Genomic DNA, 12,570 nt, shown 5'->3' on the forward strand with positions numbered 1-12,570 from the left:
CCTGTTTTTCATGTTCCACAGAAGGTGGCTGCTTTTGATTAAAAGCAGTGAAAATTAAGTATCAAGAGGCTGTGGAGAGGACTGAGATATTAAAACAGGAGAATGACAAGGGGAAGACTGTGGAAAGTGAAGACGACAAAGTTGACATGGGCACAGAGGAAGTGAAAAGAAGGATGCAGAAATAAAATCTGGCTGATAGGAATGTCCATGTTAGAAATTGAAGGAAGGGAGAAGGTATCTTGTAAACTGACCTTCTTTCCCCTCTTAAGGGAGGAAAAAGTTAACTTGGTTTAACCTACAAGTAATTTTCAGATCTTTTCTCATTCCTTCCCTAGCATCTTTGTTGTTTTTCTTGGATGAAAGGTAGAACATTTTTGCTCTGATTTCAGATTTTTTTATTGTACAGTCTCTTCTACAGTGAAAATAATTGAAGAGCATGTCGTCACATGGCATGATGATCTCCCAGCTTGATTTTATCTGCATTCTCTGGGGTTGTGTATAATTTAACCTAGTTTTCTAAGGAAATTTGGCCTATTTTGATCATGTTTTCTCTGTGTGTGTCTGTCCATCTTTTCCCCAAGTTGCTTTTTGTGAACATGATTGAACTGTATTAGCAGGTAAAAGTCTTAGGCATTAAGTTTTTGGACATTAACTTCTGATAAGCCTACTAAAATGACAAACTGGAAAAAGTACAAGTACTATTTTGAATAGTTCAGCCTTACAAAGATCTGGAGTCAAGTTGTGCATCGTATTTAATATAGAAAAAATGCAAAAGATGCAATTTCATAAGAAAATGCTGTTGCTTATGAAACTGTTGGGCTACTGTAGGCATACCAGAAATACACAATAAATCATGATAGTAAATATTACAAGATGTTTTGGCCTTGCACTTTAATTTGAACGTTATGACGTTTTTAAGTAAAACATCCTTTTCAGACAGCCCTCGTTTGCTTTAGGAGTGTTTGCTGTTACTGTAGAATTTGAAATGTGTAAGATGTTCACAGGGTGTGTTCCATGTTACAATCCTGTAGCAGCAAAACTGATTTATTCCCACACTTCCAGCTGTTGATTCTTACTCCTCTGCTGTTAAAGTGGTTTTGTTTGGTTTTAACTAGAATAATTTCGCTTACCTTGCTCACAGAAATTTGATGGGTGCAACTGAAGGGAAAGTGAGCTATAGCAGATAAGCTACCCCAGGGGACTGAGGAGGATAGAAGTATTTTAAATTAACTTTGATGTTTGCAGTTGCACGTTGTAATTTCTGTCTCTCAAAAGAATTATGTTGCAGCTTCTTTACAAGGGACTCATTTATGATTTGTGGCCAAGTCCTGCAGAACTTTGTGAACTTTAAACTTGCATTCATCTGTCTGTGACAACAGAACCTCATAGCTCCCTGAAGTATGCAGTAACTTATGCAATAACTTATGAAGAATGTTTTGATTAGTATCTTGTACTCCATATTTCCTGTATTTGTTTCAGATTACATTTTTCCATTTTTTATAGCCAGCTCATCTGTCCTTGCTATTTCTTACTTGACTGCCTGATTCGTTTGTCCGATATCTGTTCCTCTCAAAGGTACTTTATTCTGTGCTTCGTATGCTTTTTTTAAAGCTTCTGTGGTCACTTGGAAGCAGGAATACAAAAGACAGAATATCAATGTACAGCTTCTATGAACCTGTTTAAGTACTACGAGGCGCAGGTGGAATGGGTAGCAGACAAGTTTGGGGGGAGTTTGAGTACTCATCATTTCAGTTGGAATTTTCTGAATAAGTTGGACTTGAAATTACCTTCTCGCATCTTTTGTGAAGATCACAGATAGGATTTCTCCTAGAAGCATTTTATAGATTATGGTCTTTATTTAATGAAGGCTCAAATTCCTTGCATTGGAATGTCTAGAATACTAGAGAAGAAATTATTTGGTTAGTATGATAGACCTGACTTTCCTTAGCTGCCTGACCTTTACAAATATGTGTGTAGGATAGCTTGAAGACTGTGCTGCACTGAGTATGCTACAGATAAAGCAGTGAGGGCATTTTAATGCAATTCATGCACTCTGCTGAAGTAGAACGTTTACAAATAACGTCTGAATCTGGTCATATATATTGTGCTTGGCTGAAGTTTTACTGTAGTATGATTACACCTTTAGGATTTCATTTTTTCGTCTTGGGTACATATGATTGCACATATTGCTTGCTAACATGCATAGCAGGCTGTGGTGTTTAGATGCATACCAGGTCTACCTCTGGTGCATTACAATAACCCACATATGCTGCTTTCCTATTGTGTTGCTTGTCCACATGCAGATAGTGCTGTGTCTGTGTGTAGCTGTGGTGGCTGTGTGTTTGGGATTTCTAAAAAAAACTCTGAAAATCTGTTTCAGGGCTAGAGATTCTGCATTTTTAGACCTAAGTAGTCTTGTTGGGCAATGATTGGAGTCATGAGATTGTTGGTAGATTTTAGCAGTGTTTGCATCAGGACTATTGTCAGCATCTTAGGTGTGAAGGTTTTCTGGATAACTTCATGGGAGGGAAAAAATAGCTTGATATATTAAAAAAAAAACCCAGAAACTTCGAACCAAACCCTACCATAAAAGTGCAGTTAAGGAAAGTTGATGAAAAGGGAAATCTAAGGGGAAAAGAAAGACTGTATCTATTCTTTAATAATTAACTAGATTTGATAGCTTCTTCCCCCCCCTTTTTTTTTAAATTAGTTTAACTGTATGGTATATGGGATGGAAAAAACAAGGATTTGAATTTTATTTTGAGGTGGAATATCAGGTTCCTTTAAAAAAAAAAAAGTAAGCACTCTTTACTAAATGTTTCTAAAGACTGCACTATTGTTTTGGTTACAATGTAAGCAAGAAAGAACAGAGATTTGAAATAAAACCTAAAAGAAATATGATTTCCTTAGAAATGCTTAGAGGTATTTACTTAATTGCAACCAGAAGTTTGACCTGGAAGTGTAACGTTTTGACCTTTTAGCTGTCTGGTTTCCTAAATGTGTTGCTTTGCTCTCTTTAAACTGTGAGAAACTTTTTTTACACATATTTAACCCTTGCATTCCCTAGAAGTCTTAGTATAAAAGTCCCCGAACTGTCACCAGCACTTCAAGAGAAACAAAAATTGTCGTTACATTTTAAGAAAAAAAATTGTTATAGATATGTGCTGAACATTGAAGTCCTTTCTATTTTTATAATAACTGGAAGTAATTGTGGGTATAATTTCATAGCCAAGTATGAATAGGAATTTCTTTTAAACTTTCCATGCAACTGTATTACACAATATTACTCTCCTTTGTGTTCTTTTGGTCTTAAGTTTCATTTTCATATGACAGAGGTGGAGAGCAAGTACAGTTTTTTAAATTGCAAACATTTTTGTGGGTTTATTTATATTTGGAAAATTCTGTTAAGGCTGTACAGAAATCTATCCAGATAAAGATGGAGGGCCAATTCCTGAACAAAAGTTATGCGTGCCTTCTTTGTGTAAGTAGTTTAGTGAGAGCAGTTATGTGCATTTGTTTCACCATGGAGGGTACTAGGTATGTTGCATTTATTACACACTAAGTATTTCTGTTGACTACGAAAGCATAAGTGACAGACCGTAGACAAAACTACACCTGTAAAGCTTTGCAGGGCCTAGGATTTAATTTATTACAAACTTATAGAAGTAAATAAAAATGCAGTAGTGTCCAGCAAATAATAAAGGCGTCTACTTGAGAAAAGGAGGAAAATAAATAGAATGAATAGGCATTGTGAGCTTGGTAACAGAACTTGATAAAGTCCATCAACTTCACACAGATGAGAGATATTCTAATGCAGAGTGAATTACACTATTCAGAGAAAAACATTCTACGTGTGAAATATTCACCACACAAATTTGTGAAAACTAGAGTTGTTTAAATGACAAAGCTTGCTTTAGAAAGGTTAGAAGGTGACAATCTTGTGTTTGTGTAGAGTATCTTTCTCTTGTTCTTTTACTTAAGATGTTTAGCTTTCTTTTTTGTGTGTGTATGTGCACATATGGGTCATAGGATACAGGCAGTGCCTGTCTATTCCTTTTCTTTTGTCTTCCCATGGCACAAGGCAATCCCAAGATTTTTTTGTCTTTTGTGTAGAAGACCTTAAATTTGATATTTAATATTGAGAAAGAGAATGTTCCATTTTGGATCTTTTTGCGCTTAGCATTTGTTACACTGATGGCAATATCCCATTTGCATCAGAGTTTGAGAGAGCAGAGAGTGGGACTTATTTGGAAATAGAGTCTTTAAGTGACTGATTTAATTACGGTCTATTTGCTAGTGTTTAAAAAGAGAAAATACAGAAAGCTTCATTGTAGTGACTTTGCAGATATTTGCTAAGCTCCAGAATTTACTTACATTCTGACTTGTTATAAACCTAACAAGAGTCTGTTGTGTGAAAAGACAAAAAACCCATGAACCTCTGGCATGATTTGCTGTATTCAGACAACAGCATGAAATGCGTACTGGTTCAAGTCTGCACACATCTCTTAGAACTCACTTTCCTTTGAAGTGTCCTCTAGATGACAGCATAGAAGGAAAGAGGAGTCATGACATCAGCATCTACCTCTTAGCTCCATTGGCCTATCCTAACAGGATTCCTCAAGAAAGACAGACGAGAACATTTATTACTGCTGTATATCAGGATCAGCTTTGCAGAAACCACCTTTTCACATTCATGCCATCTTTTTAAAGTCCTCCTGAAAATACCTGCTACTACCTTTCCTTTCCCTCTCCTTGCCTTCCATCGTGTCTCCAGTGTCAGACTGTAGGGCTTTTTCACCAAACCCATAGGTTTTTGTAGCCACATGGTGTAATATATCCCTGACACTTTTAGTGAACTTTGCCTAGGGAACTTGTTATTGGTACAAGATGAAAGCCTTGCCACCTGTGGGAGGTATAGGGTTAAAGCTCTATCCTCTCGGGTAAGAAGTTTTGCAGAAGTTATTTCCTATTACTAGGGAAAAGAAACAGAGCTGGAGAACTGTGAAGGGTTTGATTGACCTTATTTGAAAGTCTTTGAGTATTGTAGTAGTGGCACCCACAATAATATTGTTCTAGTGAACTGTAAGGGGAGCCAGTCCTGTCTGTTAAATTCAGAAATCCTCATTTCCACATCTTGGTTGAGTTTTTGTGCTAGAAGAGACTTTGCTTTGTAGAGATTCCTGACATTTAAAATACAAAATCCTTCCTTTCAGATATTTCGTGGCATCAAAAAAATTTCTCAAAGCTCATGGGTAACCTCAAGGAAAAAATCACAGTGACAGTTAGGCCGAAAGGACTTATTTTTTGAAAAGATATGTACTTTAAAGGCAACTGTATAGATTCCCTTGTGCCCTGGAAAACTTTTCACCATCACAGTGACTGCTGCATTTGGATACAGCTGTGTCTGGCCAGTTTGAGGGAGATGCTCATCTTGATGTGCAAATGTGGCATCAGACAGTTTTTAACTAAGCTGCACCTTCATGGCGATACAGCCACTTTGAAGAGACTTTAGGTTCTCTTCTGCTGCTGACTTGTTAGACAGTATTTACCACAGGGTTTGTTTTCCAGTTCTCTCTGCCTTTTGGCTGGAAGCACCTTTCTCTCAGTTGTTTGGCCCGTTCCAGGAGTTAAGGAAGTTCAGGCATGCGGCTTTCTATAGAATACAGTTCATATATACAAAACAGTGAGGATTCAGAAATAGCTTTCAGTTCATGTATTAAAGCCCATCATGTACAAATAATAATATGGTCATCAAGTCTGAAATCAACAAAAGGCTGAAATCAAATGTTGTGTCCTATTAGAAAGCAGTTGGGTGTGGTATGTTGGTAAGATGGTCAGTGTACACTGACCATCAAATACATTGCTTTACATTTATCAGCTTGAAAGCGTTATTATCAGCTGGTGCTAGGTATTATTGCTTATGCATTAGGAATGAGTATTGAGAGACTGTCTCTTAAGAGCTGTTTTCCAGGACTGCATCAGCCTGCCTTTCCAGTCTGAAGTATTAGTTGAGAGGAAGCGGTTCTATTTCCTTCAGAGCTGATGCGTTCTGAGGACCTCCACAGCATACATTTGTCATCTTGCAGCCAGGTGGTCTCTTACATGTTTTTTCTTTTCAGTTCTCACTTCCAGAACACCCATGACAAGCAGGTTAAGAAATGCCTTATCCTGGATCCACTTTGGCCAGTATAGTTCTTATTTTGGAGTGAATTCTGCACCTCTCCTTCTAGAGGAGAGCCCGGCAGCCCTACTCTTGGATTTCAAAAAATGGCTCAGTCCAATTTCCCTGTTGATGCCTCATTCTGAAGCTTTTAGACAGTCTGCCATGCCCAGCTATTAGTGATCTGATAGCAGAAAGGATTCAGATAGGCATATCTAATCCTGGCTTGATCAGATGCATTTAAAGGTTAATATCTTTCCACCAGTCAGGGACCGTGTTCTCTGATAGGAACTAAATTTGGTCCCCACATCCTTGATGGAACAGAACGTTTACTTATGTGTGTTAGCAACTGTTCCGGGTTTAGAAGATTTAGCAGATAAAAGAAAGAATAGAGGTAATACTAATAAAGTTGTGAAGTAAGGAGAAAGCAAATCAGTAATCTGGTTTTGTCTATATTTGGTTTAAACTGACTGTAAGGTGCCTTGGAAAAAGACAGAGGCAAATTACTTCACTGAATTTATTTGCAGATGTAAGAGTTTGCAGGATTAGACCCTGCAGCAATGCTCATTCAATACTATACTTGAGTCTTTTGGGTTTGTTTGGTTTTTTAATCCCTACTTCTTTTATATAAATTTAGTGGCCTGAACGTTATTTCTTAGGTATTGAACATTTATTTAAAGCTTATGGAATTTATATTCCTTTTTCAGTACATACTTTCCTGTGTAGTTGCTTGTGATTATCACTTGAAATAATGAAAATTTAACAAAATGATTTTTTAAATTCTTAGAACTGAAGGCAAGATGGACGGAAGGAATGGATGCCATCCTGAGCTGCTTAAGTTCTTCTCAAACCCACTATTTGGTGCATAAAAATTTGTACTAGGTGAAGAAGCTTGTTGTCATTAACTATGTAGTTGGGTTTTCTTTTGTTTGTGTGTCTGTTTAACTCAGAAATGGCAACCTGCTCTGGAGCACACGCTATGAACATGAATGTTTGTTTTGGGGAAGGAAAGCCATGTGATTAACAGTATGTTTAGAATTAAATGTTCCTTTTTTGTTTTGTTTACAAACTATCAGGAATTTGGATTTGGTGGTGAATAATTTTAAGCAGAGAAGTATGACTACTAAAAAGCAGTGTAATAATATGTTTGTAGAGCACTTTGAAGATGAAAAGCTCTATATACTGTAAACATTATTACTAGTATAGCTTAATCTGTATGGGATAATTAGTCTAGCATAAGCAGAATGTAGATTTTTTTTTTAAACATACAGTAGAGAGTTTCAGAAAGTCTAACGCACCTATGTATTTAATTTGATATTGTAACATCAGAAATTCATCCTATTTTTTTTAATATCTGTGTGTTGTAATGATTTACTTTGTTGTTACTTTCCAAATGTAGAGGCAGCACTAATTACAAATGTGAAAGGTCTAGGCTGGGAGGGAAAATAGGTGTTTTTCTTAAAGATGATCTAAAAGTACTGTGAGATGAGAAATAGGTACCTGTCAGATATGTAAATGTTTGGGAGGCAGTTGGCCTTCTTGGGCTTGTACTGTGGTTTTGGAGAAGACTTGACTGAACTTAGTTACAGAGCCATACAGGTGCTAGATTGCACTGGGAAGTGAACACCTGCCAGGCTGTTCCAGATAACTCAGCAGCTCAGAGGCATTTTCCCAGGCTCCCAGATGAACGATCCGTAATAGCCGTGGGAGAGGGCTTCCCACTGCTCTACGCTGTACCACAGCCTCTTCTTGGCAGGCTTCTGGAAGTGCAAGTCAGTTTGGCTGTGACTCCTTTGGAAAATGAGTGTTGCTGGATAGTCTCACAGTAAAGCGTCACTGTCTGATACTTCCTTTTGGTGTTACAGGGCTATGAAATGTAACGAGCAGGGCAAATTACCCTTCCCTTAAAACGCAGCACTCACTGGTGTGGATTTCGGCTGAAACTGAACTGTAGCTATTTTAGAACCACTTTTACTCAGTTTCATCTTAGGTTTCAGGGTCTGGGATTTTTTGGTGGCTGTTTGGTTTTGTTGGGGTTTTTTATTATTTTCTTGTTTGATTTTCTTTATTGTTTGGTTTTTTGGAACCCAGATCTGATGATTTGGGTACACAGTTTTGAAGTAAGAGAAACAGAAGTCCAAGTAACTAACAATTTTATTTCTGTGTCTGTGTTGGTAATCTACAAATAGAGTTATGTCTACGTTGCATGATGAAGAGGAAATTTAAGATTCGGCCAAGTGGTTTTGCTGAGTGTAAGATCTGTAAAGTTTCTCTATGTTACTGGCTGCAAAACACTGTATGTAACTTGAGGATAAAACTTCTGTGGTGTGCTTAAAAGAAGTTGGTGATGGATCATTTAGTACATATCTGGAAGGAGGCACCAAATGATATCAGGAATAGCAGCTTTTAGTCCTTACTGAGTATAGTGTGTCCGTTTTCCCTGGAGCATTAACCCTCAGCCTGCCCAAAGCCAACATTAGCGTATGCTGGTATAGAAACAGCATCGACGGTGGACAAGTTTGGAACTGAGAACAGACTTAGACTCCTGCTGAGTAACTGCGTGGAAAGTTTAAAAGTCTGTAAGTTGCATGAAGTTGTTGGGTAAGAAGGTTTTCTTGTGGGCTTATTTTTTAGTTTCTTATTTTGTGAAGCAGAATGGCTCATTGGATAATATATGAGCAGAAAAAGGATATCACAGTTTTTATAGTTCTGCAGTGACTCTGGCAACTTCAAAACTAGGGAAGTTTTGCAAACTCCAGCTGACTGGATTAGATCAGATGTCTCATACAAGAGGATTTCAAAACATTTGATTAGTGTAGCTGTATAATACTTTCAAAACAGATGTATGTTGTATGCAATGCATCTTAAAATTTTCTCACATTTAGCAATAAGTAGCAGCAAATTATCTGTTCAGTTTTTTTCAGAAAGTAATAAATAATCATGGAAATGAAAACTATTTTCTAGTGTGAGTCCCTCTAGGCTGAGCTTATTAGCTCAGATGTAACTCACTCTGAAGACTTTTATAAGACTTTCGGACTTAAGCTGACACTGCAAAAATAGTGTAGAGGTGTCTTGATCTCTTAGATAATTATTTTGTTAGATTTGAGGTAGGTGTTCTCTTCCAGAGAAGAGTAGCCAGCTGAATCAAGGGCTTTTAGGAGGAATTTAGAACCTTGTTCTGGCCATTAGTGAATAAGATTGAATACGATTAAACACTTCACCTCTCTGACAATACCAGGATAGCAAGAAAAACACACAGGTATACATGTCATTGATTCATAAAATAATTTCAGGAATGAAGTATGGTGCTCTTCCCTGTGAAAAGCAAAAGATTCATGCTTTTTCATTTTAAATTCCTCTTAAGAAAAACAGTTGCACTTTTAGCAACGTCACTTTTTCAACATTACAGAGGTCAGAGTGGAAGATGCTATTATCACTTTAATAAGTGATTTATATGCAAGGTAAATTCTTTGATTTGGCGAACCCTACTAATGATGTTAAAGAATTGTGAGTGCCAAACTGGAAATAGCTAAAAGTAATTTTCTTTAATTGTGCTCGTAAATATACAGTTAATAAAGCTGGTGGATTACATCCAAATTTTTCATTAGTGCTCATCATTTTTAAGAGATGGTTCAACTTGTTACATCTTGACTTGATCTCTAAAAGGAAGTTAAATTTTAGGTATCTTTTTGAGGGGAAGGAAAAAAGATGGCTGATAAATTTCAAAGGGATTGTTTGTGATCAATAACCATAGTTCTTAATGAGAGATGATGCTGAACAGCACTTGTTAGTGAGCTGCAGGATATCTTATACAAGTAGTAGAGGTGGAGACTGTGCAGAAGAGGACGTGTATTTTGGGGCGTAGAAATAAGGCCTGCCTTGGCATTTGCTCAGTGGAGATTGAGATCAGAACAAACAAGCTTTCCTTACTTCTCACAAAGCAGTTAGATTAGAAGAACAGCATTAGCACTTGATTTTCTAATTTTTCTGTAGTAATTGCACCTAGGGTATCTGACTGTCTTGGAAGCAGCAATAATTTAAGTCTTGCAAAACTCATCAGAGTTAGGGGAAATACCACCCTCTCTTGCACATTCATTTTAGTGAGGTGTACAGAGAGACTATGGAGGAGGAGTAACAGTTGCTAACTTCTTTCCATTTCACTGGGAATTACGTTGCTAAATACTTTTATGAATTAAGTCCTAACTGATTTAATCAGGGTCATTTGGGGAATTTAAGTAGAACAAAAGTAAAAGCTGATTTCCTTAGCCATAGTCTAATAGTCTCTTTGCTGTAATACAATCCTCTCTGTCCTTTTCTTTCTTTCTTTCTGGTGCACAAGGATTTCTGTCATTCTCAGGAAGTGTATTATACAGGTATCTGCTGGGTCAGCTAGGTTAGCTCTATTTAGTTGTAGATACTAACAAGTATAAATGTATACAATATAACAAGTATAAATTTATCACTGAGTTCAGTGGAATTGTAGATAACTAAGACCTTTCATGTTTGGTTGGTTGGTTTTTTTATAGCTGGCATTGTTTTCTGTCAGCTTGGAGTATGTCACCTTTCTGTAGAAGGCAGTGAAGTAAAGGGTTGCCTGTAGAGTTTGTGTAGAATACGTAAGAAAACATTGTAGTGAATAGGACTTTAGCCTATTGGACATGTGACCATGACATTAGGCTATTAGGCAGATGACATCTCTGACCAATTAATTGATTTAAATTTATTTTTCTGTTTGGATACCAGAATTAGATGCTTGTTTAGATTTTTCCCGTATCTTAGACACCAACTTTTTTGAGACTTCAGTATGAGCTGTTTCTTCTAAAAATATTCCTTTAATGCTATGTTTTCTTTTGTATTCTTGAATGGCTGCTTTGTCTCAGTCCTGTTTTCACAGATGTGTAACACTTTGAGACCAGAATGCTCAAGATACCCTTCCAGTTAATTATAATTATGTCCTTGTTTTACGTTGCAGCCAACAGTTTTCACATTACTGCCTACTTTATGAAGAGATGGGTTAATCTCCGTTGTGCTGTAGGGAAACATTATCGTGGTAAGTAATCGGTTTCTTACAGTGTTACTTAGTATTCTGCAATTATTTCTGGTATGGAAAAAAAAAAGGGGGAACATAAACTAATACTTGGTCAGATTTTAGTCTACCTAATCAAAATTTCTTTCAGAGCTTAGTTTTGTTTTTTTCCAGAGGAAATTTGCTAAAAAAAAGGGAGAAGTGTTTCTTAATGTACAATGGATGTTTTTTGAACTTAAATTTAAAATTGTGTATGCCTTGCCCCAGGGTAATCAGCTAAGCCACACCAAATTCTGTAAGTATGATGAGACTCAGCATTTTACTGAGTCTCTCTGCAGGGTGAATCAACTAGAGGTTGCAGTATGAATCACTCCATTATTGCTTGAGTGTCTTGTGACATCAACTGTACAGTACAAGTGTATGCAAGAAAAGGCTTTCATTCACCTCAGTCCTATAAAATCTTTACATAGGTGATGTCATTGGACCAGAACTTTTTCATGTTTTCTCAAGCCAAGTTGCTATGTAAGGAAGTGATATCAATCCTGTCCTGCCAACAGCAGTGAAAAGGAGCTATAATGATCACTGCCCTTTGTGTTTAGCTTTTTCTATTAAAAGAAATCAAAATAAATCAATTAGCTGCCCTTAGAAATATTGAATGCTTGAATGGATATTTTTAAAGATTTTCTTAGTTTTATAGGAATTCATTTTATCTGTAAATGTTTAAATCTCTCTTAAAATGTCAACTGGTTCTAATCTAAGTCCATTTTAGTTGAAGAGATTGGTGTGTTGATTTTAAATATTTCATCAAAATTCTCTCGGCCTCCAGGAAAAGAATTAGAATAGCAGTGTCTGTGTGGGTGTTCCAACATTGGTTTCTGTGTATTAAATTTGAGATGTTTTTAAGTGTCAGTGTACCTATAATGATACTTTCATTTGGTAGCTGGCAAGTGAGATTATTATAAAATGTAACAATAAATGTGTCTAACTGGAATGAACATCACAATGTTTCTTCCTAAGAAGAAAGGAACTTCATTTTGCTGGGTTTTACTCCCAGTAAATAGCAAAACAGGCATATATCCTCAAAATCTAAATAATTTGGCACTATTGTTTCTATTCTGTAAGATACACCTAGTCCTTCCCAAACAAAAATGAGATTTTGAGCCCAACAGAAGAACCTTCTACACTTTATATCAGTGTTGCTTGCTCGATATCTAAAGTAAACTTACCAAAGAGGCTATTATTGGAACACTACATAACACATTCAGTCCTTGCAACTGTTTTCCGCTTTTCTTGTGTAGCCCATTTAGAAGTTGTCCATAGACTGCTTACAGCTTGAAAGCCATTGTACTAGGCCTTTGGGGGTGGCTTTTCTGGCCTTGAGTAT

At 36.7% G+C, this 12,570-nt stretch overlaps 1 protein-coding gene across 6 annotated transcripts in view; it reads left to right on the plus strand.

Moving 5' to 3' along the window:
• SLX4IP (SLX4 interacting protein) overlaps positions 1-12,570 on the plus strand; it is an 81,197-nt gene that overhangs the window by 44,344 nt on the left and 24,283 nt on the right. For all 6 annotated transcript variants that reach the window (XM_054062121.1, XM_054062124.1, XM_054062122.1 and 3 more), the window contains one exon: positions 11,133-11,210. In XM_054062121.1, coding sequence (XP_053918096.1) covers positions 11,133-11,210 — 78 coding nt within the window. The remainder of the gene's footprint in view (positions 1-11,132; positions 11,211-12,570) is intronic.

Source organism: Cuculus canorus, chromosome 3, assembly GCF_017976375.1.
Source record: "Cuculus canorus isolate bCucCan1 chromosome 3, bCucCan1.pri, whole genome shotgun sequence".
Lineage (NCBI taxonomy): Eukaryota > Metazoa > Chordata > Aves > Cuculiformes > Cuculidae > Cuculus > Cuculus canorus.